Here is a 27,822-nt window from a genome sequence, read left to right as displayed (position 1 = left end):
ACAATCAGCTTTGCTTCTGCTTAATTCAAGCATAGTACATACAGAAAAATCATAGCATTTAGCTATCATGTAATTTAGCTAAACTAATACAATGTAGGTGAATGGAAGATAAAAATGCAACAAAAGCCTATGTACAAAGAGCAGATAAACCTGACAATACATATTTCACACCAAGTTGTACTTTTGTAGTATCCTGAAGTCAAATAATGCCCTTTGTACAGAATTTTGTAATGATCAGTATCTATTTTCTTCAATTTTAGATGGCATAAAGTCAAGTCTGCATAATACTTCAGTGGTTCTACAGGCAATTCAGATTCTGCTCACTAAGTTTTAATAAAAAAGAAAGCAACAACTGCCATCTACAAATAGGGTAAAAGAAAAAGCGTTTGAGTTAAGACTATTAATCACTTAGAAATACACTTTTTGTAGAGATGAATCATATCAAGATTAAAATGCAGCTATTGAAAGAGGGTTTTTTTGTTCCCTAGGACTACTTCATTGCAGGTATAACTTGTAACTAAGGTAACATTTCAGTGCTTCAGGCCACAGCCTTTCAGACTATATTCCTGATTCTGCTCTATCAAATACATAGACTGAAATAGGCCAGAGATGAGTTTACAGACTTCAACAGTAGTGTTACATATAATGTATGCAGCACGGGGGTCTTTACATAAAATGTCTATTAGCAGCATCTTTGGGTTGACACATCCATTAAGACATTCATAAGCATTAATTACAAAATAGGTATCAATAGTGAGTATAGGAAAGGCATTCACATTGTAAAAATACAGAACATTTAGATTAGCTGGTGTTTTAATGGCTAAGTAATGGGACATCTATTAGATGTGACAAAGGTCAACAGTTTTAGATCAAATTAACCTGGCTTGACTTTCCACAAATGAAAGCAGTATTGAAACTTCAGCAAGTGTTACATTTTCAAATGGGAGTTCCTGCATTTCTCAATGCTAAGATTACTTGCTCTCTAAAAACGTCATATTTGTTACATGATTTTCTAAAGACTTGATGCCAAATGTGTCCACTCTTCTTTCTGGAGTACGTGCATTTGTACCAGTTCGTATTCTGTCTTCTTTCCATGGTGGAGCAGGCTTAAGACAATCATTTCCTGCTTTATTCTGTGTATGTATGTAACAAAGATTTCTTAAAAACAGACAACCCCACCAAACAAACCCCAAAATTTTTAAATAGTGCGGATTAAGCAAGTACTCACCTTTCTCAGTAATTTGCAGCAAAGTGGAAGAAGTTGACATAGCAGAGTCATCACATTCCTTGTTTTCAGAATGCATGCATCAACCTAAACAAGATAATTAATACTAGAGTAATTAATACTCCATACTTGTATTAGGCAGTTGGTTTTGGCATGAGATGGTGATCTGCTTTGAGCTAGGTTAAGTAATACTTGTCCTTCTGAAATATCTCCTAATCAAATGGGTTTGCCTACATTTTTTAAGATTTCTCTCTAGTACATATAAAACAAGAGCTTCCCTTCTGTTAAGCATGACTTGAGCTATGATGCAGACACATCCCAAGAGAATGAACTAGTAATAAATATATTAAAAAGTAACAGAAGTCTCTTGGAAAGGCACTCTTACAGTCTTAAGTATGAATCATCACAATTCTTCATGGTTTTCCTTTTGTTTTGTGTCTTGGCAGCATGATTTAGAAAGTCATGCATCATCTAAGCCTTAGTTTGATGTTGCACTAGAAGTTATCTTAAATCTTAACACTCAAACACAGGTCACAAGCATTAATTTGAGAACCTGTTATTGCTGTGTACTGGTACATCACTGTATAAACAGACCAGGGTTCCCATTTAATTTAGAGAGTGTAAAAGAAACCCACAGTAGCCCCAAGGTGCTCAGTTTGGTTCTGAGTGGCTTTGCATGCTTTAGCAAGTTTGACACCCCGCTGTAAAACTGGAACACCTTTTCCACAGCCAGTTGGAAACAAACATCCAGGTGCATGGAAATGGTCTTGCTTACATTCATCTCTGCTGGCTCAGGGATACTGATCCCCTCTGATCTTTGCAGATCTACTTCTTGTGTTAACAGTGATGGAACTTTCATGGCAGCTATGTAGCTATTTATAGCAAATATGAATATCAGAAAAAATCTCTGCAGTCCAGGGTAGACGCTACCTACTGAGAAGCAAATGTGTTTCAGTAGTGGAGCTGGGGGTTTGGAGTTTGTTACATTTATGTTAAGCATCAGTAACAGTAATAACAGTGATTATTACAGCAGTGGAAATACATATTACCTTCATTAAAATTTTGATCCCTGAAGTCCATACTGAGGTACACTTAATTACAGTTCCTGTTTATCTTAATGGAGTTCTATTGGATTACAGTACCACTACAGACTAGTTCCATATTTTGACTGGAGCATAAATTAGTAAATTACTTTATTTTGAAACAAGGTAGGTGTTACTTTGATACATATATATAATTTTTACCTTACCTTTGTAAATGTAGCACTTTTACCCTGAGCAGAAGCTTTAGCTGCTATCTGGAGCTGCTTGCACATAGAGATGAGTTTTTCAGCCTCCAACAGAAGCAAAGGCTTCTCATCATGATGTACCTGGTACATGGTACAGGAAGACAAAATAACTCTGCGTTAAAGACTCCAACATTAAGTTAAGGGAGAAGAGAGCACAAGCAACTTATAAGCAGCATCACTGATGTCCTAAGATATATTACCTGTTCAGAAAGAGCATGAAGAGCTGAAGCAAGCTTTGTGCCCTCTGTAGCAAAAATCTGAAAGGAAGAAAAAGCATGTAACAAAATAAACCACTACAGAAGGTAAGGCTTTTTCCCTCCTCTTTTAATAGTGTGCTTTTAAGTAGAAAGGTAGCAGGAAATACTTGTTATAATGGTATACGTCTGTAATTCTCAAGTCAGCAGTTTGCAGTGACTTCTGAAATAACAAGCTACACTACAAACTGCCATCCTTACAGATAAGCAGAGTTTAAAGGTGACAAAAGGCTTTCCCTTTACATATAACAAACCCCCCAACTTCCAATTATTTTTTACACTGTGGCAGCTCACAAATGTTTTGGGGGTAGATGACACCTGCCCTTGTTTGTTTATTGTCCTTTCAAAGGTAACTAGTCTCCTGTTACACACAGGCATGCATCCTGGAAATAGCATCCCACATCCCTTCATTTGGGCCCTTGTCTTCTGTTTGCATTGTGCGAAGTTTTACATCTTCTCTCTTTCCCATGAAAATCCTGCTGCTCAGGCTAGGATTTAGTATTTGTTAACACTACCAGGGACTGAGCTGAGTGACACAACAAATTCTACAAATACGTTGAAGTCCACTGTGTTTGCCATAATGCCAGTTTGCTATCCCTCCTCCTAGCTGGAATCTATCAGTGTAATATCCTGTCTGAAGCTACAGCTGGAACACTGGGAACCTCACTTTCAGAATATGTACCAGAGTTAGACTGCTCAAAATCTATGGCTGCCAGTCAATTCATGTACTGTACACATGTGTAAGGAATCAGACACTGACGTTCCTGTTTGGCTTCACTCAGAGTGTCTATGTCTTATTTTGTTAAAAATACACTACCTCTGCCTGATGAAATAAATCTTGAGTAGTTTTCAGAAGTCCTTCTCCTCTGTGGGAAATAACAAAACCAGAAGATATGTTATTTATAGACTGCAGATTATTTTGGTTGCTACTTACAAAAATTACAGTCTCACCACTGAACATTTTACAGTTCACACCAGTGAACTGTAAATATCAGTCTTTTAGAAGATACTAGACACAACAATAACTACCTACAGGAACTGCATTAATAATATTACACAAACACCTCAGTAGCTACAGCACTGTTGGGGAATTAACAATGGCTCAGTTCTCATAAGCTGAACAAAACTAGAAATCCATGTCTCTGGTAAAAAAAACCCAAGAAAATCTAAATTCTTCAAGTAAGAAAGCTGAGTTGCAAAGGCAAGTTTCAGATAAACACTTTTCAGTACAGCAAGGATCAGTAATTCTCATCTACAGTTATAGCTCATCTACAAGTATATACTTGTGCTTTAATTCCCTTAATTTTCAAAGTATTTATGAAAATAGTTCTTAATTTTTTTTCTGTACTCAAGAGACATTTAAATAGATGCCCTCCAACAAAACAGATGCTTAGTCCTTTAAAAATAAAAAGGGGGTTTAAAATTACAGAGTTTTTAAACAGCTTAGAAATTAAAAAAAAATATAAAGCTTATAATTAATTTTATTTAATTATTATTATATTTTTAATTATAAAGCTTATAATTAATTTTAAAATTTATAAAGCCTATGGACGGATTCAAGTTCCTTTCTAAATGGGTCCCAATTATTATGCTCTGAAAATTTGTTCTTTCTTATAAACACTGTTAATGCTATTTTTCCCACCAAAAATTGCCACATGCAGTGTAATTACCTGGTAAATAAATACATGGAGTAGGCCATACTTGACATGCCTTGCCCATGTTGCACAATCTCATTCTCTTGATCCTCCCATTTCTCTGTCTCAGAATCCACATCAGATGTTAGCAGATGCAATTCTAATCCAAGTTTTGCAATTTTCGCCTGTTCCTGTAAATGGTGACCATATTTATGGCACTTAAAAGCACATTCTTAAGACAAGATAAAAATATGAAAGTTTTTTTTACTAAAATGATGGCATCTTACCTCAGTATCTAGTTTGACTGGCTTTAATGCTTTCAGATTTGCATTATGCTTCTGTTTTAAACAAAAAATAATATTTTTAAATAAAAGGAATTGGTAATCATTCTACTAGCAAATCTTAACGAGGTAGCTCTATATTCAGAGAAAGACTTTGTAGGAGAGTTCCAGAGGTTCAAACAAACTTCTCTGCAGAAACTGAGAACCTGTTCTTATCTGTCTGTCCTGAAATGGCAGGTGCAGATGCCCTGAAATTGCAAGGAAAAGACCTCTTCCACAGTTCTCAGGCTCCACTTCCTAATACAGTAGTCTCTTCTCTTTACCCTGTAAATCCTCAATAATACTCAGGACTAAACAATCTTAAGCAAGTCCTCCTGCACTGATTTTTCTATAACTGATGGAAGTGATTTGGCTAATAGCAAGCTGATGTAGGCTACAACCCTTACGAATGCTGGTGTGAGGAGGCAGCCCATTATTCTGTGTCACTCCGGGAGAAGCAGCTGTAAACAAACACTGACACTGTCATCTTTTTGTGGGTTTCCTTCTTTTATTTAAGTCATGAACTATCCAAAATATCAGTCTGTCTGCAAGCCAAATATTAGCTCACATTAAACAGTAATTAGTGGTACTGATGTGACTGGACTACCTGGTAAGTCAGTGCTTGCCAACTGCATGACACACTTAGGCAGTAATTCATCATTTATTTCATAATTATTCGCTGTTCTTGGCTTTAATTTCATGTGCTGGTGCTGTCACTGTGCAAAGACAGCAAAACCACCCGATGTGGGAGGCACAGGTCACATTCTGAAACCACTGGACTGCAGAGGAATAGTTCAAAGTTGGTGTGCTATCTTGGAGAGGTGTGAGACACAGGAGGTAGCTGGATAATCTCAGTGTGCAAATGAGAGCCTTGTCTGAGATTCTGAAAAATTCTGAAAAAAAACCTGCTGCTATTCATTAGTGGGAGTACTTAGTCAAATTAGGCTCAGTAATGCCTGCAGGGGAAAAAATAAACAAGAAACAACATTGTTCATTGTGAACAGCATCAGAAATGAGATTCAGGTGCCATCTCCACTTCTCACTCCAAGAATCTGAGCAGAAGTATTCATACTGAAGTTCCTACTGCAATTTGGTGCTCAGTTGGCTTTCTGCCATTTCTCTTTTCCCATCCAAAAATGTTTAAATATTCTGAATCTTATGAATGTCTACCCAGATTAGACACTGCAATTCTGCCTACGTATTAGAAATGCTGATCTCATATTGAAACATTTAGCACAAAGGACTGATAACTCCTAATTGTGATTTGACTATAGTGCATATTAGAAATACAATTTCAGAAATGCTATTTTTTAGGCAGTATCTTAAGAAAGGAAGACAAAACCAAACTAGATTTGTTTGTAAACACAAACTTTGGTCTAGAAGAAATGGCAAATATTTAAGCTGCAGAGTAAAGGGTATTCAAGAAAATCAGCACTGATTACAACAAGTAAGTTTTTCCATTCACAAATAATTAAAGAAATCTTAGAATTTTTTGCGTAGAACTTAGAAGTTTTTGCAGTTTTCTCCACTCTAGTGTTCACTTGCATTATTTGAACAGTACTATTCTTAAAAGTCAGATCCAGTAGATATGTTATTGTGCTTTTAAAACATGATTTGACACTTTAAACTATAGAGAAAAAATATGCATTAAGTACACACATGAATCATCACTGTTGCTCTGATCTTCATCTACAGCATAGTCTAGGGTGCCACTCATTATCAGCAAACAGCACAGTGGCAATTAAACAGATGTAACAAAATATGTGATCTAATTAGATTGGCAGGAACAGCGTGGCCTCTGTGCAGGGACAGCGTGGGCGTCAGCCAGGCACAGCAGATCTGTGGTGGCAGTAGGGGGAGGAAAGGCTCTGCTGAGAGGAACAGCACCAGGAAGAGAGGCAATTCCAAAGCTCAGAGCATCAGCTAGGCAAAGAAATTACTCTGTGAAGAAACTCTGGTGTCCTGTGGATGCAAGCTTTATTTCCTGTCTACTTCAAACTGTGTATTTGTAACTCTGCACAATGGTAAGTATGTTGCAAAACTCAAAAAAGAAGACAGCAACCTTCCAAACAATAACAAAGCAGACCTGTTTAAATGCTGACCACAAAAATTTATTTAATTTTAAATATGAATTTGAATATTAAAAACATACGAATCCATAAATGGGACTCTTGCCTTTAAACATTTAATCTCTAAATTATGAAGTACAGAAGCAACGTGTCTTAGTCAAACTGGCCAGGGACAGAAACCCTATCCAAAGTTTCAATATTTAGTTTCATAACTGTGAAATTCACCCATGCTCATGCAGCCTAACATACTGTATTTAAATCTGCAGATTTGATTTATAAAACATTTTTATAAATATTGGATTTCTAAAGCTTTTCTCTTTTCATTAAGGGACAGAAGTTGTGTTTGAAGCTGTAGAATTGCAGCACAGAAGACATGGAGACAGAGGCCTATTTGAAACCCAAATTCCTCAACAGTACAGGTTAAGGAAAGAAAGCAAGGAAAGAAAGAAACAAGCTAGAGCTTACTGTACCTTTTGAGACCATTCTTTCCCTTTTTCCTACTCAAGGAAAGATTCAGTTCATAGCAAGTGAATCAAATGACTGATTACATGACGCTAACAAGGTTTAGGAGGCTTCCTAACACAGAGATGCTCTCAGAAACAGTGTAATATCAATTAAAATCAGCTGAGGATATTAAATACCTCATACCTAAAAGCTGGGTATTTGGTGTAACTTTTTTCTCTACATTAAACACACTTGATATTAAAGAAGGAAACAAGAACCCATTATTTAAAGAGGCTCCAACAGGCTTGAACATGAACCCTTGTTCCAAACAGGTTAACTCAAGCTACAATATTAAGTCTTGGTAGCATGATTTATTTTTTTCATTTAGTTTTCAGTATATTGCAGCATATTCCTACTGTTCTAATAGCAACAATGCATTTTTTTATTATATATATTATATAACATGACAGTAGAGTATGCGGTAAAAAATTAATGAACAGGAATTAAAGTTTATGTATAGTCAAAGTGATTAAAGCACTACATAACTAGTTACATTCATCTTCAGTCTGTTTGTTATTCATTTCATAAACTGACAGACTTTGATACTTTACTATCAGCCATCCAGTCAGGATGCATGTTACCAAGATATTGTTATGTCCCCATCAAGTTGTCACAGGGAAAGAAGTCAAACAGAGAACAGCAGGTACAAAGTAAACACAACAAATTCAAAAGCAACTTACCCCTGGTCTGGGCAGTGATAGGTAGACACGCTTCTCTCCTATGAAGAACACACAGGTTTATACCAAAATCTGTATGCAGATTTTAATCAGTGGGATAAAATGCCTTACTTCATCCTTCCTTAAATTGCAGTACTATAAAAGCAAATTACTTACCTGTAATTCCTTCTCTCTGAATACTGCAGAAGATCCTCTGTCTCATGCTTTCAGAGACAGGCCAAGAACTCTGTACTGCTCAGATTTTAGCAACTGGCAATTAAGAAAGCTTCTCTGAACATTTATCTCAGTAATACTTCTAGCCCCCTGCAAGTATTTCACAAGGAAGTAAAGCAGCGCTCTACCATGGCTCACTAGCTACATGCACTCATTTTGTCGCAAAACACAGAACACAAAATTGTAGCTCCGTGTATGGCTTTTCTTGGCATGGATTGAATGGTCTAAAATTTGGAGTAGACAGTGACACTGGTGTGAAATACCTACACAGGTTTTCCTAAGTAGTGCAAATAAAACTCCCATGTTGTACTGTACTATACCTGTCCCATGTGTGCTGCATTTTATAAAGAAGGAATTTGTACAGCATTTTATGCACTTACTGAATTGTTTCTTGTGTTACCAGGAGCCTGCAATTTTCCAAGTCTGAGCAAAACAAATTAAGGAAGAAAAAATCCTCTTTTGGATGTTATTTAAAAGTTGATAAGAAAACTTTATTTTCAAGAAGAAACAGTGCCTGGGCTAACAGCCTAAGATTAGAGTTTCAATTACCAGAAGACATAATGGTCTATGAAGACTTGCATTCATTACAATAGATTCAGGAGAGGAAAGTCTGCTAAACCAAATAAAAATAAGTAAAAACTTTAAGAGCTAGTAAGGAATTGGTATTACCAAAAAACCCAGAAACAATCAAAAAAACCCCACCCCACCAACTAAAACCCAAGGGCTACTACAATGGATGTCACTACAGGTTTACATAGAGAGGATGCATCTCAACAAAAGACAAGCAACAAACCCTTCTACAATTGCTAAATCCTCCTCTTGTATCAGCTCCTAGAGAAATTTCATCTGAGTTTTCAGAAGACAGTTCTTTTGTGCATTCAGGATTTTTTGAAAGCATGCCCTTTATCTCCTGACACAACAGGAAGATCATAATCTCCGTGTCCAGGCAACTGACTCCTAAAATATCCTTCAACCCTCTTGAAAAATATGAAAAATTCCTTTCTGTGATCACCTTTTCCTTCTCCTACACATCCATCTTGTGAAAGATGAATGAGCTAACAGGGCACAAGCTGAGTAACCTTTTTTCTGAATGCTGTTATCTGGATATTAGTTGCTCAAACGTATCCAAGCAAGGTTTCTCCCTAAAGACTGATACAAATTATGAGAAGTCATTTACAACATCCTATACATCAAAACATCAGCTAAAGGGCATGTAAGAAAGCATGTAAGACATATCAAGAACAAAAGTGAACTTGCAATTTTAAATGCTGCAGCACAAAAGATCTCCTTGGAGCTACGTAAAAACTTGTTGTGCCTTGTTAAAAAGTTCAAACACAAAAAGCTTTGACATAACATATGGAATAAAAATGCTCACTGCAATGACACAGTACTTGTACACACAAGGCAGGCATTCAGAATTACAGAAACCATATGGAAAGTGGTGGCAAACTGAAGTAAGAAAATAAAAATTGCCTTTGCTCTTCTAGTCATAATTTGACTTAGCAAAGTTTAGGTGCTCACCATATTCAAAAAGAAGAAAGATCTAACTTTATTTCTTGGAACATTTTAAGAAACCCTAAAGACCACAAAATACATAAAAAATACACTTCATCAGACCCACAGATACCAGACCTTTCAAAAGAGCAGATCAACTCAGTCAGAGATATTCCTACTTAATCAGAAAATACTTAATTCCATCAGTGTAATCACAGAACTTTTATTTTATTCCATTAACAGAATATACATATATAAATTTTTTATGTATTTAATTTCCTTAGTTTGTGTGTCGGATCTTTGCAATTATATCAAGGCTTTTTTTCACCATATGATGGTCTTTTTATTTGATTCTGCCTTTGTTTTTCCTAATGTGTTTTCTTAAACATGTTTTTCCTTTTTCTTTTTCCACTTAAAATTAATTTTCATTATTTCATTATCTTTGTCTTCTAATTTTCTGTTTTCTACTAGATCCAATCCTGTTTTTCTCTCCTTAATACCCCTATTTCAACTTTTAAATCACACTTTTGATGTCACTTCTTGTATGAGAGCATGGGAGCATGTCTGCTTCACTCTTCTTTCTAGAATTTGAGCCAATTCTAAAATTCTGATCAGTGTCACCTATTTATCATCTACAGCCCTTCAAAAAACTCATGGTCATCAACTCTTCTGAAATCAAGTGGGCAAAACAGAAGAGGAGGGCAGAAAAGTAGGTTATCTTCAGAAACCATTCTCTCACTTCTCACCCAAGTTACAAGGGAGAAAATCAGAGGATTATTTATTTACATACTTCTCCACCATGTTCAAACCAAAACATTAGAAAAAAGAGACTGGCTGACAGCCAGCAGCTTGGATTGATGAAAAGTACTTTTGTCAGGTGGTTCATCTCAAAGTGCAAGAGCTTCAGAGTTAAGCATCAAATGGAAATAAACCAAACAATCCCTCTATGGGCATAATCAAGCTTCCAATGCCTGGCAGGAGCTGCCCTCTCACAAAGCTTGTCACCCTCCTCATCCCAGACTGGACACACCAACCTTGTGAAGAACAGGCCTCCTCACTGCTGAATTAAAAAGTGGTTTAGGACTGAGCAAATGTACCTTCCTGTACAGTCCTACACAGCACAGGAATATTTCCAAAATACAAATGAGGGTTACTGGGCTGTGGCGTGCTCACCAATCTTTGTCACCCCACTGTGCCTGTGAATCCTGCTCCCCGAGAGAAGCCCTTTTCAATTTGGGCATGTTCTGGTATAATTTCATTAAAATTGAGTAAAATATTGCTTCACTTTCAAGATAAATCCAACTCCTCCCATGTGCATTTGGAACCTCAGCATAAGAATTACCTCATTTTATGTTATGAAAAAAACATTTGATAAGGACCTATGCAATTGCTCATAAAAAAAAAAGAAATGAGTATAAACCATGTGAATCTACTGTAATCAGAAAAATGGTTCTTTATTTGATGTGTCCAGCACATTTAGTTACCATTCAATTTTTGCATCTTAAGCCGTATTCTGTACTCTCTAACAAAGCCAAACATTTTAATTGGTAGTACAAAAATACAAGTTCTTAAACTAAGGAGAAAAAAAATATACCTCTTACTGTAATTCTATCTCCTGTTACATACAGTCACAATTTTACTAGGAATAAAGCACTTGATACATTTTAGTCTGTAAAATAAAGACACTTGTACCAACTTCAACATTAAGACAAGTATAATGAATCACAACAAGAATAAAGTCTTATCAAATATTGTGAAACTCCATCGTGTTTGGAGGCAGAAGTTTTGTGAATGCCACTCCTATAACCTCTGAGCAACTAAACATTTCATTTATTTACTGGATCACCAGTTGTGTGTTGTCAGAGAAGAAAAGTGTTGGAAAAGTAACTTGAGGGTATTTTCTGGTAGAAAAAAGGTGGGGGTATTTGGGTGAGATTGTTCCCTTCCCTTTTTTTTTCTAATGACAAGAGTCACTCTTAAGTCGAACTCTTAAGAGAAGAAAACAAGCAAACAAAAACAGATTGGCCCACAATACAGAGGAAAACTAGCAAACAGGTGGATATAAGAGACCAAATTACTTCTAAGGACATAATTGGTGGCTACTATGAAGCAATCCAGATTCAGAGGAAGGTCTCTTACTAGGCTGGGCCATGTGACAGCAAAACAGGGTTTTGGCAATACAAGATCTAATGCACCCGAGGCCACAGAGAGAACACAAGCTATGCTTTTAGCATCTTACCAGTGTTGGTATCAGAACACTTCATGCTGAAAGAAAGACTGAGGAAATGAGAGACACTAACAAGAACACAGTTGTGTGGTTAAGCCAAACAAGAGAAGTCTTCACTGCATCACTCATGATGGCCTCCAACCTGCTCAGCAACACCTACCCATTTTCCTTTCCCTCCTTCAAGCAAGGACATGGGGTTGCCATTGTGAAATGATGCTTTAAAGAAAGTGGAAAATACCACTTATGGAAAATGTGTTATCTGCCATCAGCAGCCCCAAGAGAAAGTTATTAACCAGAGGAAGCTGTGCATCTGACATCAAGAACAATTTGTTTGGAGAGCCAAGGATATGCTTTGCTGTAGCTGCATGATTCTCATCCTATTATTTTTAAATACAGTAATATCTATCTATGTATGCACACACACACAGATATAAATATATAAAAAGGTTATCATTCAACCTTGCCAGACCACTGTATGAATATGAAAAAAAATCAGATACTGCATGATCAGCCCTGAAGATTCCAAATTTATTCTAACGCATTAACAATAGCATTATACCATAATTTATGTTTAATTTTATAAAATATTCTCTTTAAGGAAACTGAGTGAGACCCTGGCTCCCAAAACAAACAAACAAAAAATCTGCTGAAAGTTAAAAGGCCCATGAACAGGTTCTCTGATTGCTGCCCATATTTATGTAGTATTCCAGAGCAAGGTGGAAAAACAGCTGGGATAACAATCATGTTTTTCTCAAAAGTCTCAAACTGCCAATAACCTGCTGTACACACAATTATTGTAAACCCACTCAGAATTTCAACATGCATTTTCTCTTTACAAGTCTTGAGGCTCAGGCACACACTCATTCACCAACCACCAGCGGCAATTTAAGATATTACACCCTGTGACTGGTTGCAGCTGTGCTCAAAATGCTGGCAGTAAAGAATTACTTACACAAAAAATTAAGAACAGAAAGTTAAACTACAAAATAAAGTCTGAAAATGAAAAGAGGTCTCAATAGCAAGATGAAGTATTGTGTCATTGGTAAAGTGTCATCTAACCTGAATAAGGATTTACTTTTTCTGTATCTTGGATACAAAAAAATTAAGTGCCCATATTTAACTAAATCTAAGCTTTTGAACCTGAGCAATTTTCTTAAAAATAACAAGACATTCAGTATTATTATATGTTACATTCTATCTGTATGCAATTATACCTTAAAGACTGAAACAAACACATAGCTCTAAGTATGACAGGCTACACTAAAGAGATAATCTGGAAAAAAAAAATTATGTGGTATAAAAATGAAAACCAAAATGCCTTCAAATTACCCTATGCTAAAAGTAGACACAATTTTTTTTTCCTTAAGGTTCCAAGCTTTTCTTCTACATGTTGTACAAATACCAATAAACTTACCAACCACAGAAAATATCCCAAGATTGTGCAGAGTCGTCAGAAATTCCATCCAGGAGAAAGGACAGCAGTTTAAAAATCAAATAACTACATTCACTACATTATGAAGTGAATACAAGGCAAGCTGACAGTATAGAATATATATGTATATGTGTATTTTCCACAAATACAAGACATTAATTAAACATGTCACAATTCAAGTTATATCTTGACTGTCATGAATTAATGAAAGCTCCTAGATAAAACAAATGGTGGGTGAAAGCCCTACAGCCCTTGTACTTGGACCTCCTGGCAAAGAGCTGTGTCTAACACTTTTGTGCCCTTTGAATAGTTCTATTTCTTCTGCTGCTAGAAGTAGTCCTAGTGCAGAAAATTAAACATAGCTAATCTTATGTAAATCAGGCCTTTAAATATTTGGCTGCTTTTATTTGAAAAAAAACCCAAAAAACCCAGCAAGCAGCCTGATTCGACATTTATACAAACACAATATACTTGTGTATTACTACCTAGATCCCATGGGAAGCGGATGTTTACTGCACTCCACTCTTGAGAAAACAGAATTTCTTAAATCACACTTAAAATTCTTAGATTTGAAGGTATATTTTTCTATTTCTACACAGCATTCTTACCTCTTCTTCCTTCAAACACATCGTTGATTTCCCTTAACAACAAAGACATGTCACTCAGTTGAGACTCCCAGGCCTCACAGAACACCTCAAGATTTTCTTTTGCAATCTTGCTAGATGGATGTAATGCCAGGGTTTCTGCAGCAGAAATTATCTGGACAAAGAACAAAGCATTTGCTATTGCAAGTCCTAGTACACAGTGTTCCACATGAATTCACAAATGCCTCCACAGGCAAAACATAAAATTAAACTGCTATTATTACGTCTCTGTATGTATTCATCTGACATTTGCAGGCTTGATCTTTGTTGTGCGCTCTTTTAGCAACCACCCAGCGTCAGAGCAAAATTCCTTCTTAGAAATGAATGCATTCAACATAGGTAAACATTAGGTCTCCTAAAAATTCACACAAGTAATTTTTATTGATTTATGTGTAGTAGAAGAGGCCAGTTAAAAGCTGAACATACCTGTGGGCCAGTGACCTGAAAAGTATCTTCTGCATGTATGCAAGTAATCTCAAGGGGCTCAGTTCCAGAAACATGCCTCAATAGGCGACACATCTGAATTTGAAAAAACATGAAAAGAATTGTAAAAAATGTGGATTGATTAGTAGTGAGAAAAGGTGCACATACGAAAATACACACAAGCAAACACTAAGTTATTGATTGTCCTTTCAGAAATTTACTGGGGACTTCTCAGGGAGAATTAACAATAAAAAAATGGGGTTAAATCCTGACTTGAAAGGTGTGGAAAACCACTGAGAGAAAGAAAAGTCTTAATAATTAAATTAAAGTGAAACAAAAACGATTTCATATATTTATGACTGAATAAAACTGAAAGTAAACACATAAAGATCCTGGGAAAACTGCAGCATAAATAACTTTAGCAGAACAGGCTTATTCAGCAATTAACAACCATGTGGAAAATTTAGGCTTTCATCATTCAGGGGTCTGAATTATCATTGAGTAAATCAGTTTCAAATTAGTTTAAAGAAGTAATATTGTTTCCTTTTTTTTTTGTTTGTTTTTTTGTTTGTTTGTTTGTTTGGTTTCTTTTTGTTTTTGGATTTTTTTCAGGAAGATTAAGAGTAAACTTTGGGTCAAGGAGGGGCATGGAAGTTTTCAGATCAAAAGGAACTTGTAAGACAGAGACAGCACATATGAAACTTATTACACTATCTATCATCAGACATGCTATAAGGTCGCACATGCAAGCACCATTTAACCTCGTGGTTAGGCTTGGAAAAAATTAGTGTCTCACTGGAACACTGAATAGCCACAGATCAAAGGGACATTAGAGCTGAAATTAAGAGCTCAAAGCACTGTTCTCCCAATCCTGGAAGTTCAAGGGCGCTGCTTGTGCATATTCATAGTTCTGGGAGGAATCTTCAAGCCCTGTAATCATAATTTTTTAGAAATGAGGATTGGATACCATTCAAGTACATCTGCTGGCATCTCTGTATTTTAGATCAAAGTGATCTATATTTGTATGTCTCCTGCTGGCATAGGTACCTCTGCTCGTCTGTGAGGGAGACAACACCAAGGTCCATGTGGCTGATATCCCCTGCACACACTGCTTTCCACAAAAGAGGAAGATTTTCAGTGGCCCTCTTGACTCATCTTCAAAAAGTCAAACTCACTGCATTAAGAAACTTAACTGTCTCTCCAGCATTCTTGTATTACCTGGATTCTGCTATTGCTGGATGCCTGCTGCTTGAAAGAAAGGGGTTATCATTTCCTCTTGGATCTAGAAACTTACTTTTTAATTCATATTTTAGGCCAAATGTCTACATACAGATTGAGTCTAGACTCATGAGGAGAATTGGGCACAAATGTAAATCCCTTCTACAACACCTGCATGCCACAGTGACATCTTTGGCTCGGACCCTGACAAGAACAATATAAAATTCAACAGCATACTAGGAAAATAAAATACAATGACAAAAACACAGACCAAAGCCTTCCTAAAGAACAGATTGATGTAAATCCAGCCACTCATTTTCTAAGTGTCCTATACATTGAAAGGAGCTGTGAACTCACCTCAACAAGCTGTTCTTTCTGCTCTGATAGCTTACAAGTATATTCTGCTACAGCTTCAAGATTTCCTTCTACTCCTGTGATTTTTAATGCTTTGAGAACCATATGATCTGTATGGTATTTTAGAAGATCTGCTGCCAGAGATGTTGCTGCACTGTGGACCTTGAGTAGCATTAAAAGAAGAAGAAATAAGCCACAGAATGAAAAAAAAAAAATCTATCCAGTACCAAGTCAAACAAGCTTAAGAGACAGATTAATTTTTCAAGCAAAAAAATTACTGCCATGAAAGCTCATCTACAGCTTTCTTATTATCTGTAGTTTTTATTTCTTCAATTACTATTCAAAGAATAAAGATAAAATCCACCACAATAAAAAAAATTTAAAAAATAAATAAAAAAACCTCCCCCCATAAACAAGAAAAATCAACTCCACAATGAAATATGGAGAGAAACAAAAGAACAACTTGGTAAAATGAGGCCACAAAGTTATCACACCATTGCTTTCTGATTATGTTACAGCTGGGGAAAATTCAGGTGCATGAATCTGTGGGTCATCAAGTTCAGCATAAGCAAAGCACAATGGCCACTCCAGTTCTCATAAAGAACACTAATTAAACTGTATGAATCAGACTGAAGCCACACAAATCTGAATTTATAACAGATTAGATATTAGACTTATCAGTGTCGCAAAGAAAAGCTTGAATATATTCAGATCATGACACAACCATAGGAAAGCATAAAGCACATTTTCTACAAGGAGATGGGTCTTGGAGAAGTCTCAAACAATCTCCCTACACTCCCAACAAGCAGGGAGAAGCAGCTTTTAATTTAAACACATCCCTAAATCCAGACACACACTCAGAAATCATGCTGTGAAGAACTGTGGTTGACAACAGTTATCAGTGACAGCTGCTGCTAGCTCTAGAAACTAGTCACTAAGTTACCTGTGCCCTGCAATCAGCCTCATCTTAAGAATATTGGTAGCACCAATAAAAAAAAATAGCAACCTCCTTAGAAACAGCGGAGTATGCTCATAGGACTATTTTAAGTCTTGTATTGCACTCACTTTGCTGGACTACACTGAGTACAGAACGAACTTGGTGTTCAAAAGGAAGTATTTTTCCAGCTCTTATGAATGCAATGAGCTTGGAACTCTCTCCGTAGAGAAGAGTGTTTACTGGAATGGTATTTTGGGGTTTTTAATTCACTGAACTCCATTTTTACCCCTTTCCTCTAGCAGTCCTTCCTGTGCATCCAGAATTAAATTCTTCTGGATTTGTTTTTTAATTTCACAAAAGACAAGGCAACTGAATTATTGCCTCAAAACCTGCTGCAACTTTTTTTTAGAGGGTGAAAAAACACCTATGACAACCTGTTACAAACTATTTATATAACATTGCTCACATGGCATTAAAAATTAGCACAAATCACTAATCCCAGAAATGAAGTCAGCTCTGAAGAAAGGCTATCTGAAAGGCTTGTAACGTTGAAGTAGAAACTGGAAATTCTCATTTACATGTAGACTACACAGAGATCCCCTTTTCAATAGAGATGATTTTCATCCTGATCCAAAATATACATATACTTCTACTTAATGCTGTCTCTGATCATTAGCAGTAAAATAAACTCAAGAAAGGAATATAACTTCTCTTTCTTCCATAAAAAGGCAGAGATTAGTGAGACCTACTTTAACGAGGCTGTCTTTTGTTCTCAGCCACTCAGGCTATCAGGAACTTTTTAATTAGAGTCACAATATTTGAATTTAACCAGTAGAAATCCCAGTTGCTGACTGAAACACTGAATCACCCCAAGTCAGATTGACAGGACAGCTTTCAGCCTTGTACAAAAGCATGGCCATTCTGGGATCAACTCAATCACTACACAAAGAACAAAAAAACTACATAATTCTCTGAACTTACTTCTGAATCCCTTCTTTCACACAACATATTCCTGCCACCTGTGGCTTTATGATCAATGCAATTAAATAGTCACATCCTAATTTAACTGGGAACTCTTCCACCTCATTGAGCAGCTGGGAACAATGTTACTCAAACAGGATAATCTCGCAATTCACATTCCAAAGTCAATGTCACTTTAGAAAACCTCTGCTGCTCATTTCCTCCATAATGGTGACCAAATTACAAACTAGCCCATAATCATAGTGCAAAAATTTTGTATCTTTCACTTTCTGGACCCCAACACTCTGTCTGACAGCAGAAGTGCAATTGAACTGAAACAGATTGAAAGCACAGTTCAAATCTTCAGCATAGCTGCAGGAACTATAGTCCAGAAGACAAAACTTCTCATTTTGCCTATGGTAAAAAAGGGGAGTGTGATTTTTTCAGCAGTTGAGGTTTTCCAATTACGGCAGCTGACAGCTCAGCCTAAATAAGTTCACCACACTTCTCTAACATCTTTGCACTGCTCTGTGTTGAAACTCTCACTGTTCTTAATCTTCACTTCTCCATCTGTTTAAAAGAACAGCAATTTGAAGCAGTTGAAAAAATAGCTGAACAATGTGCAAATATTTAGGAAGCTGCCAGAAACCAGATTCTGTATTTCCTTCAGTTCTGTAGAACAGACAAGGCGGCAATGTTATCCTTAGTAGGTAGGGTGAAGACCCTGAGCAGCAAGTGCAGTCCATCTCATGTACCAAATGAGGCAGCTATTCCATGAGTGTATGCAAGCTGACCTCAGCACACTTGCATTTAGGAGAAGAATAATGATTTACCACAGACACATACACAGCTGCCAACTGCTGAGAAAAAAAAAAAGCCCTGAGTATAAGGCCCTGTCATAGATAAGGAAATCAATGGGACAGGTTAAATACAAATAAACTGCAAATGTAATATATTAATTTAGGCACATACTAGAAGAAAATGTATTTACAAACAGTGATGTATGCATCCACCCCCAAGGGAAGTTTGCCTTTACATTTAAAATAATGATTACACACATAGTGCTTATTTCCAAATACTTCTTTTTTTTGCGAGTTAGCAATGAGCCTATTCATCCAACAGATTTATAGTCAGTAAGGACAAACATGATGTAGCTAGCTCCATAATGTTATTCTGATTTGGTTACTCTTGTCTATAAACAGACAACAGTCCTCTGGGATACAGGATTCCATTTTACATCCTCACATATAAAAAATAAGAAAGTCAAACTTTTATCTTGCTTATAAGTCAAACCTTATCTTGCTTAAGCTGCACTTACCTCCCTTTTAAGTTCATTCATGCACTGGCACGTTTTTAAAATGGCTACTTCCAAGTCTTCCATGAGATCTTTTGTCTTTTGGTTTTGCTACAAACCAAAGAAAGAAAAAAACAAGACATTACACAAAAAAACCAGCAAACCTCACCTTCACATCACATGTCATTAACTCAAGAAGCTTTAGAAGACAGCCTTTTCTTTCTAGATGAAATTCTTTCACTTGTGTAGCCTGTGTATATTCTACTCAAAAAAATATTTTATAGAAATATTTATCACCAAATTAAATCTAAACCCAACAGTGATGCAATCTGATTGACTGCTTGTGTTCAACATGCATTTATTTTCTAAATCTAACTGAGTTTTCAGGAAAAGGGTTTCCTTGACATCTGCCAGAAATCTTCTACCTGACCACCCTAAAGTAAAACAACCATTTAAGGCATTTTTTTTAATATAAACACCCTTTTAAAATAAAGTGGTACCTAAAATGCTATACACCAAATGTTCTATATTGAATTATAAAATGATTCTTCAGAACATTCACCTTGCAATGAAGCTGTTGAGCTGAAAACAAAAATCCACTTCAGTGAGCTGTTACTATTTTATCTGCTACTTTGTCTAGTCACAGCTAGACTGGGTTATTTATTAATGAAAATACTTAATGCATAAGCACACATGTACACGCCCAAGAATTTTCACAGATCATATATATGCATAATCTCGTACTAGGCTCTCATTTCTCTCTCTTGAAATGTAGCCTGTAAATTATTTAGAGGTGATTACTTTCCAGCAGTAATAGAGCTTAGAAATAACCAAGAGTCCTTGTTTTGGCTGGGGTAGAATTAATTTTCTTTATAAACGTAGCATGCTGACAACATGGTGTTATTGCTGAACAGTGCTTGCACAGCTGCCTACCAGAGTAAACCACCAACACCAAACTAAACACAGGTTTAGCTCCTATAGTTGAAGGGAGTCTATGCAATTCATTTTCTGTATCTGTGTTGTTTGTCATAACAACATTTTGTATTACCAGTAAGATTTATATGCTCTTCAAACTACACTACTGCATTAAAAACACCTGACTGCAGTACCTGATTCAAAGAGGAAAAAAGAAACAAAAATGCTTTCTAGTAAGAAATACACCCAGTTAAGTAAATATCCTGTACCAGGACACATCTGCCATATTTCAGAGTTAATAAGACTTTGGGCTACACATATTCCCAGGAGCAAGACTGAAAACAAGTCAGCATCAATATCAGAAGCTGCATTTTCCATCTCTGCTTTTGCCTCCCCTTTTGCATGTATCTTCTATCATTTTCAAGGAACAAGTAAGACAAATGATAGAGGCTTACCATGCTTCTTCTCTAAAAGCTAACATCATTTAAATAATGTATAATAGGACAAACAAAAATAGCCTGTCTTATTGTTTCTCTTCTCTCTCCACTATTTAAAAAAAACAAAAACAGTCAATATTTTTACAATGTTTTCCTTTCCAAGAGTTTAACTGTTTCCAATATTCTGTTGAAAACAAGAAAGAAAACTGTGGTCACTGCTATGGGATCAAGACAATGGAAATCTCTGAACTACTCCACCAAAAGACTTCAGTGTTTAAGACTGTGCAATGATACTTCTGTTCACTGCCTTGTCTCCACTCACATCTTCATTAAAATTAGTCTACTACCATCAGTAGCCTAATTTAGCCATGAAAGAATCAATGAAGCAATACCACTGGCATAGGGGGAGGACAGAACATATGGAAGCTTGAGAAGCACAGAACAAACTGTGGCTTCCTTGATCAGCTCCCACTGTGAGTAATACACTCAGCTCTCTGTTCCTAGACCAGAAGAAAGACTGCATTCAAAATTTCTTTTCAAAGTAGAGGTGAAAAGATTTACTTTGCTAAAAAGCTCTTACAGCTTGCATCCACACTGAAACCAGCTGCTCTAGTTCCATTTTAGCCTGTTTAGACAGCTCCAAAATGTGCTCTCTGTGCTCATGACTGGTATAGGCAGAGTCTGTGAAGTCTTCTGTATGTTCCAGGATAACTTCCAGCATTGTTGAAAGGTTCTCTTTTGAGAGAAAATAAAGATTCTCACGTAGACCTTCCACCTTATTCTGAAAAAGAAGCACATAATTTCCTTGAGAATTTACGTGATTTAGTTGTGACACAAATGCAGAAAGCAGATCCATCATTTTATATTTTATTTTTCTCCTTAGTGCTTTTTAAAATTATACTCTTATTTTCAAAGTAATCCAATAATTTGCCTGTGTCTAGACCTGCAGTTTGGGGTTTGGGATACTTTTTAAAAGTGATAATACAATGAGGAGCTCACTAGCCCTTCATCAGGAGTAACACCAAATACACCACTGTTCTACTGCTGTCAATAAAAAGTTTCTAAGTTCAGTAAACTTCAGAAATTAAATTTATGTTCCGATTTTGTTTGATCTTTCCACATCCATGTAATCCATTTTGAGTAGTTTTCTAAAAATGTGTATGTAGCAAATTGAATACTTTGGGGCACTCTCAAAAAATTTCAGTTGAAATTTAAAGAGGGGAAATAGATAAATAAATTGAATCAAAGTGATTCAGGCTCAAAAGCAGTAAGCCATGGTTGCTCATTAACTGTTCTTAATGGAGTATGAAATTTAGAAAAGCCTTTACGAGGAAAAAAGTCCACTGAGCTACAGGATACAATTTCAATTCAGAAGATTTCTTCTGAATGACATTTCTTTTGAGTTTACTCTTTTAAATGTTTGTATGAATATTTTTGTGTGCAGATTTAAAAACACTATCACTTACAAAGGAAGAATTCTCAAAAAATTATTTCAATGAAGGTCTGATCAGATCCTGATACTTCAGTTTATTCAATGTCAGTGCATCACCTCAACAAAGTATTAGAGCTCTAAATGCATACTGATTCAGAAGGAGAGGTGTATTTTGGCAATGACTATTAAAATATAGCCACCTCTTGACAGATTCTTTAACATTTTGGGACAGTTATTTAAGTCAATATTGCTGAAGAGATGCAGCTCCATGATCTCAAATTTAAAACCCCTTTTTTTCCCCCCCACCCCAAACTCCAACTTAAGAGGTATTTTATTGCCTGTAGAAAATAATATTATTTCTGCTCCTACCTTGAATTCTTTGATGCCAGAATATATGCTGATGGGGGCCATTTCACTTTCTCCATTTGGTCTGGAGTCCGTTACAATTTCTATGACCTGTTCCAAAGCTAGTCTCATCCGATGAAAAACTCCATCTTTGTTAATACGAGCAGATTCACAGTCTGGATGCCTCAGACAAGTCTTTTTAAAGAAAGCAAAGTAACTCTTATGAAAGAGTAGACATGCAGTATGTGGAAATGAATGCTTCCTGCTATGGCAGGTCTAAAGAATGTGTTTGGAAGATGGTGAACTCCTTCTGTTAAACTGCTGGTAAGTCAAATTCACACTGTTACTTAGAATATAAAGATTTTCTTTCCTTATTCTTTACACTTACACCCTTCTTTAGCATGAAATCTAAAGTGGGGCTGAGAGAGGAGAAGTCAGCTCATCTGGCAGATGCCGGCCTTTGTGATTTAGCCAAGTTGTGTAAGGGTGCACCAACTCACCTTTGAAGCAGTCAGGAGCATCATAGTGCACTTCTCAAGAACAGCCCTAGATGCTGCCATTCTAGCCTTTTTCTTCTCATCCTTCAAATCCTAAATACCAAAAGGAAAAAAAAAAAGAAAAAAGAAAAAAGAGAGACCTAAATATTACGCAGTATCTAAATAGTAACTGCTTGTGAGACTGGAAAAAGGAAACTCTCATGCAGGTGAATGGGTTGTGAGAAAGCTTTCAAATTTCTGACAACTGCTATTTCCAGCCTAACTCATGATCTAGAACTTACTTTTCAGACAGATTTTAATTGATGCATTTATTCTTGGCTCTCTTCAATTCAGATTTCAAAGAAGGAAGAACTCCAAGATACAGAGTATGTTATATAAACTCTTGCTAATTTTGATACCTTTATCATAAAGCATTATTCATAAAAGACAAAAATGAGGTGAAAAGAATAGCTGACAAGAAGTATTTTTTGAAATGGAGGGGAGGGGAGGGTAGGGTAGAGACAGAGAACACCTGCTTTTCATTGTACTGCAATGGAGGAAATGTAAACTAAATCTTTTGTCTATTTGAGAGTTATATTTGCTAAATACCAGTAATAAAAGAAGCCTTAATAGGATGAAAAAGCAATTCCTTGGTATTTCTCTGCTCTGAGTACAGAAACTTATCAAGAACTTTCCAGGGAAAGATGGCTACATCTGCAAAACTGAACTATACCCCCAGCAAAGCTCATCAAACCAGAAGAGTTGAGAATCCAAAGCCAGGTGTGGGAGAAGAGGGTAGACATGAATCCCTCAACATGCAAGAGGTTCTAACAAGGGGAAGAACTCAGAAAGCTCCAACTACAATCTTGTCACTGCTCACAAAGACAGCTGAGTGATATCTGACTGTCAAACAGGTAACTGAATGAGACTGGTTAAAGGCTTACAGGATCCTAATGTATATAATAATATATATATAATATTAATCCTAATATACCCTAGATTAACAAAAACACCCAGATAAATCACAGCAGCAGTCTGTTTTGGCATTTTTATGTTTGTATTTAGCAACTACAGAAAATCTTTATGATCAAAATCACATTGAAAACCAAACCAACAAAACAATCAAACAAGGAAACAGTTGATTTCTGAAATTCTGACATTACACTGATAAATCTGATGGCACCCAAGAATTTATGGCACACTTAAAAATACTATGTGGGATTTTTCCTCCCCATGAAACTAGTAGTGCCAGACAGTAGTCTTCACATTGTAAACTGAGCATATCAAGGAAGTCCTGACACAACTGAAAAAGTGGTAACGTAGCACTCTTTCTAAAAGAGTCAAGTAGGCAAGGAGGGGAGAGCAGAAGACCACTTACCACTGAAAATCCAACATAGTTGAAAAGACTACGACTTCCTAATAATGCATGTTTCGCTTTCAAAGGAACAACTGCTTCAGGGAAAAAATACTTCTGGGAAAAAAGAGTTCACTTCTAAGCAGGTATTTCCTTTAATTTTAAGCAGCTTTCGCAGTAATGGTTCTCTGACACCAAGCATACACACATCCACAGTAAAAGGAAACACATGATGCCAGTCAATTTGGTTATACAAAATGAATTCTCAATTTTGCTGGATATTATGGACTCTGTATAATTATACCAAACCCTGGTTTAGTTCTGAACAGAGGACTGGAGTATCAAAGGAAAGCAACTAGAGGTCACAGCAGAAGTCCTAAGCCTCAGCAAATCATTATATTTACATGGAAGTAGTGGGAAAAAAGCTTCCTGTATGAATGAAAGGCTTTGAAAGAGTAGCTGCATGTGAGAACTCATTGCCCTAATGTAAGAAAGTTTTGACCTAAACCTAGAAAAATATTCCAGAATAATAATAATAATAATAAAAAAACAAACTCTAACAAGCCACCAAGCAGATTCTTTAATAGAATCCATTTGGAGTTTTCTAAAATAATGAGATCCTTTCACTACATGCAAACATCAAATATTTCTGTCAAGTAACAACAGACTCTCTACCGGAGTAATGAGAAAAGTTAGAGCCAAAACATAGTGACTGAAGCCAAAAGACAGTGCAAATAACACACACCCAGGCTTCTGGAAGATATGCAGGGCAAACAGCGCAACCACATTGCTCAGGCTGAGCTTTAAAATCAAAAGGCATGTTTTGGCTGGAGCAAGGAGAGGGTAGGTTCCAGAGACAGGATGCCAGCAATTGTTTTGTTTTCTATTATCATCCCAGAAGAACCCATACCTTCCTGATAATAAGATGAAGATAATACTGTGCAACATCTCTTACTAATACTTACATTTTGCCGATCTCCAGTTAAATGAGCAAACTCCACCATTTCATTTCCAAACTGGCTGAATATTTGTACAAACTCCTGGAAACTACTGACTTTTTCTAGTTGCTCCATTGTTGCAAGAACCTTCAAGATAAGGGAAAATACCATAAATTATCAAGATGCTGAACAAAAAACATTATCATTGGACTAGAAGTACTATTTAAGCATTAATAACAGCCAGAAATCAAATGGAAGTTAATTACCATGCGTCATTCTAAGTGAGTCATTTGTTGTCAGCCCTCAAAAAACATTTTCCTTGCTCCTCACAGTATTAAGAGTAAGAGTATTAATGGATTCAGCTTCCAGATTCAGGAAAAAATGTGGTTTTAAATTTAATATGACAGTGACAAGTGCAAATTATATCCCCATGTTATAACCCTGCATTGTAACTTTCCATTTCAGATGCCTAACTTCTAAAGTCTAACATCACAGTTGCACAGGCATGTTTCAGTGGCTCTGTATATTAAAAAAAAGAAAAAAGCAGAATTCAACAAAACTGAACAAAAGAGTTTGGAAGTGAATACATAGTTTGATACTTCCCATAAGAACTCTAACTCTGGAAAATTTTATTAGCTGCATATAAAACAAAGAACTAAATATACCCAAGTTGTATCAAGCTCTTACTCCAGATACATTAAAGCATGTAAAATCAGCCTTTTTTTAAACATTCAGCAAAGACTATCATACAGCTTATAAATTACTGATTACTGAAGGTATCCTGTGAAGTCACTACATTATGGATTATAACAGAAATTAACATCTGCTTTTTCAGGTTAGACACACACTTGCTGATCCCAAGGTGATCTTTCAAATCCACTAAATGTGTTCAGAGGGGAAAACACAAAGCAGTTCTGTATTGTCTTTCAGACTGGTGATAGGACGCTGCATGAAAATTTAACAGACTGTACTTGAAAGGGAGAATCTTCGACTGATTTTTCCTTTTCTATGCCAAAAGTATCTTCCCCACAACTACAAAAGCAGTGTACACACCTGATTATGACAAACTCCCCCTTCCCTGCCAAACTCTCCTAGAAGCACTCATTTGTTTGTGGCAGAGCAGCAATCTCAGCTGTAACCTAAGTAAAGCAAATGTCCCACTAAACGCTGCAACCGCTGTGGAATTCACTGCTCTATCAAACAATATTACATTATATTACAGCATTATATTACTTTATATTATACATTTATATATTTATATTATATTACAGCAATCTGAGTATATTATGTTGGACAGACAGTTCCACAAAGGCTGCAGAAACAAGGACCTTTCCTGATTGTGGTGTTGATGCATGAGAAAGGCTGGAGTACAAAGGACTTAGAAGGGAGATGCATAAAGATGTGAAAATAGCAGTATGGGAGTGAAAGAAGGAGAGAACCACAGGAATGGGAAAGTGAGGATGCAGAAAAGTAAATGTGGATAAAACATACAAGCTAATGTCCAACTTTCTCTTCTAAAAATAGATAAAAAGAAATATTAATGATGCTCAACTATTCTAGGTTTAAGCAAATGTAGTACTTTATGAGTATGACCTTGGTTGCAAACAACTCTGTTAAGTTTTCTGTTTCTCTCATGACAAATTTCTTGTCCAATAAAAATTTCAGTGAAAGCACATGCATTTCCATTACACTGAATAATTCTAGACATCCCAGGCAGAGCTGACATTCCGAAAAACTGTGTAGACAGCTCTAAATTTGTCTAAAACTTATTCAAATGCTGATACAATGCAAAGTACCTGTGATGTCTTCCAAATTTTTCATTTTAAAACTTTTTCAACAAGAAACACGCAGATAGCAATTAAGACATACATTTTTAATTAAAAGGTTAAAAAAAATGTAAAAAAACCAATGCTTTAAGCTCTTCTTAACATCTAAATTAGCACTAGGTATTTACTGGACAGCTACTGCTGCAGGATGAATGTCGCCTTGCAGACAGCAGTCGTGGGCTGACATCACTTCAGGGCACATCCATATTTTGATCCAAAATGAACAGTGCAGCAACTCCCCCACTATCTGTCATTTCCCTGCTTATTGTTCTGGCTCTCCTAACCTGACTGGTGACAGTGAGTGGAGCAAAACCTTAAGCTCACTGATGCAGTGACTAAGTGTGATGGACAACAAAACTGATTTTGTAAGGTAGGAAAGATGTGGGCAGGTATGGGAGAAAATGTATGCGATCCAAGAACACAAGGACAGCATATATGGTGCAGAGAATGTGGAAGCAGGAAGGGGATCACTGGGAATCATCAGCCAGAGGCTGGATTCCAGAACAGATCAACATTCTGGAAGATCTTGATCACTTTGTTGGTCTGAGAGATTAGATGTTCAACCACTCATCTGTTTTTCTACCCTTTGCATTTGATTGACTCTTTGTTCACAAGAGGAAGACAATGACAATGGGGAAAAAAAAAAAAGGTGCAAAGAAATAGGCAGCAAAAAAAAAAAAAAGGCAATAGAAATTTAACATTGGGCATTCAGTCTCTTCAGATAAAAATGGAACTGAGATCTTCTGGAACAGTGACGCACTTCAAGAAGCCAGGATCTTCTCTAGTTGGCAGTAGTGATGATTCTCTTCCTACCTTTCCATCCTCTTTGCCATATTTGCTACACTGTCTTAGAGTATTTGTGTGTGCTTCTTAAATTCCTATCCATATTACCCCACTACCACACTTCCTGTCTCCTACAGGAAGAACCTCTT

The 27,822-nt window shown here is 36.4% G+C and overlaps 1 protein-coding gene across 1 annotated transcript in view; it reads right to left on the bottom strand.

Moving 5' to 3' along the window:
• Nucleotides 1–296: 296 nt before the first annotated feature.
• CTNNAL1 (catenin alpha like 1) overlaps nucleotides 297–27,822 on the bottom strand; it is a 37,030-nt gene continuing 9,504 nt past the window's right edge. Inside the window, exons 4-19 of the mRNA XM_033519372.1 lie at nucleotides 25,092–25,211; nucleotides 22,797–22,886; nucleotides 22,321–22,491; nucleotides 21,100–21,300; nucleotides 19,192–19,278; nucleotides 15,980–16,138; nucleotides 14,408–14,500; nucleotides 13,946–14,096; nucleotides 7,975–8,012; nucleotides 4,689–4,739; nucleotides 4,438–4,592; nucleotides 3,585–3,633; nucleotides 2,714–2,770; nucleotides 2,475–2,594; nucleotides 1,229–1,312; nucleotides 297–1,133 (exon numbers count right to left, since the gene is read on the bottom strand). Coding sequence (XP_033375263.1) covers nucleotides 972–1,133; nucleotides 1,229–1,312; nucleotides 2,475–2,594; nucleotides 2,714–2,770; nucleotides 3,585–3,633; nucleotides 4,438–4,592; nucleotides 4,689–4,739; nucleotides 7,975–8,012; nucleotides 13,946–14,096; nucleotides 14,408–14,500; nucleotides 15,980–16,138; nucleotides 19,192–19,278; nucleotides 21,100–21,300; nucleotides 22,321–22,491; nucleotides 22,797–22,886; nucleotides 25,092–25,211 — 1,788 coding nt within the window. The 3' untranslated portion in view covers nucleotides 297–971. The remainder of the gene's footprint in view (nucleotides 1,134–1,228; nucleotides 1,313–2,474; nucleotides 2,595–2,713; nucleotides 2,771–3,584; nucleotides 3,634–4,437; nucleotides 4,593–4,688; nucleotides 4,740–7,974; nucleotides 8,013–13,945; nucleotides 14,097–14,407; nucleotides 14,501–15,979; nucleotides 16,139–19,191; nucleotides 19,279–21,099; nucleotides 21,301–22,320; nucleotides 22,492–22,796; nucleotides 22,887–25,091; nucleotides 25,212–27,822) is intronic.

This window comes from Parus major, chromosome 2 (assembly GCF_001522545.3).
Source record: "Parus major isolate Abel chromosome 2, Parus_major1.1, whole genome shotgun sequence".
NCBI lineage: Eukaryota > Metazoa > Chordata > Aves > Passeriformes > Paridae > Parus > Parus major.
The sequence above is the reverse complement of the archived record's forward strand: the minus strand, read 5'-3'. Positions and strand labels throughout refer to the sequence as shown.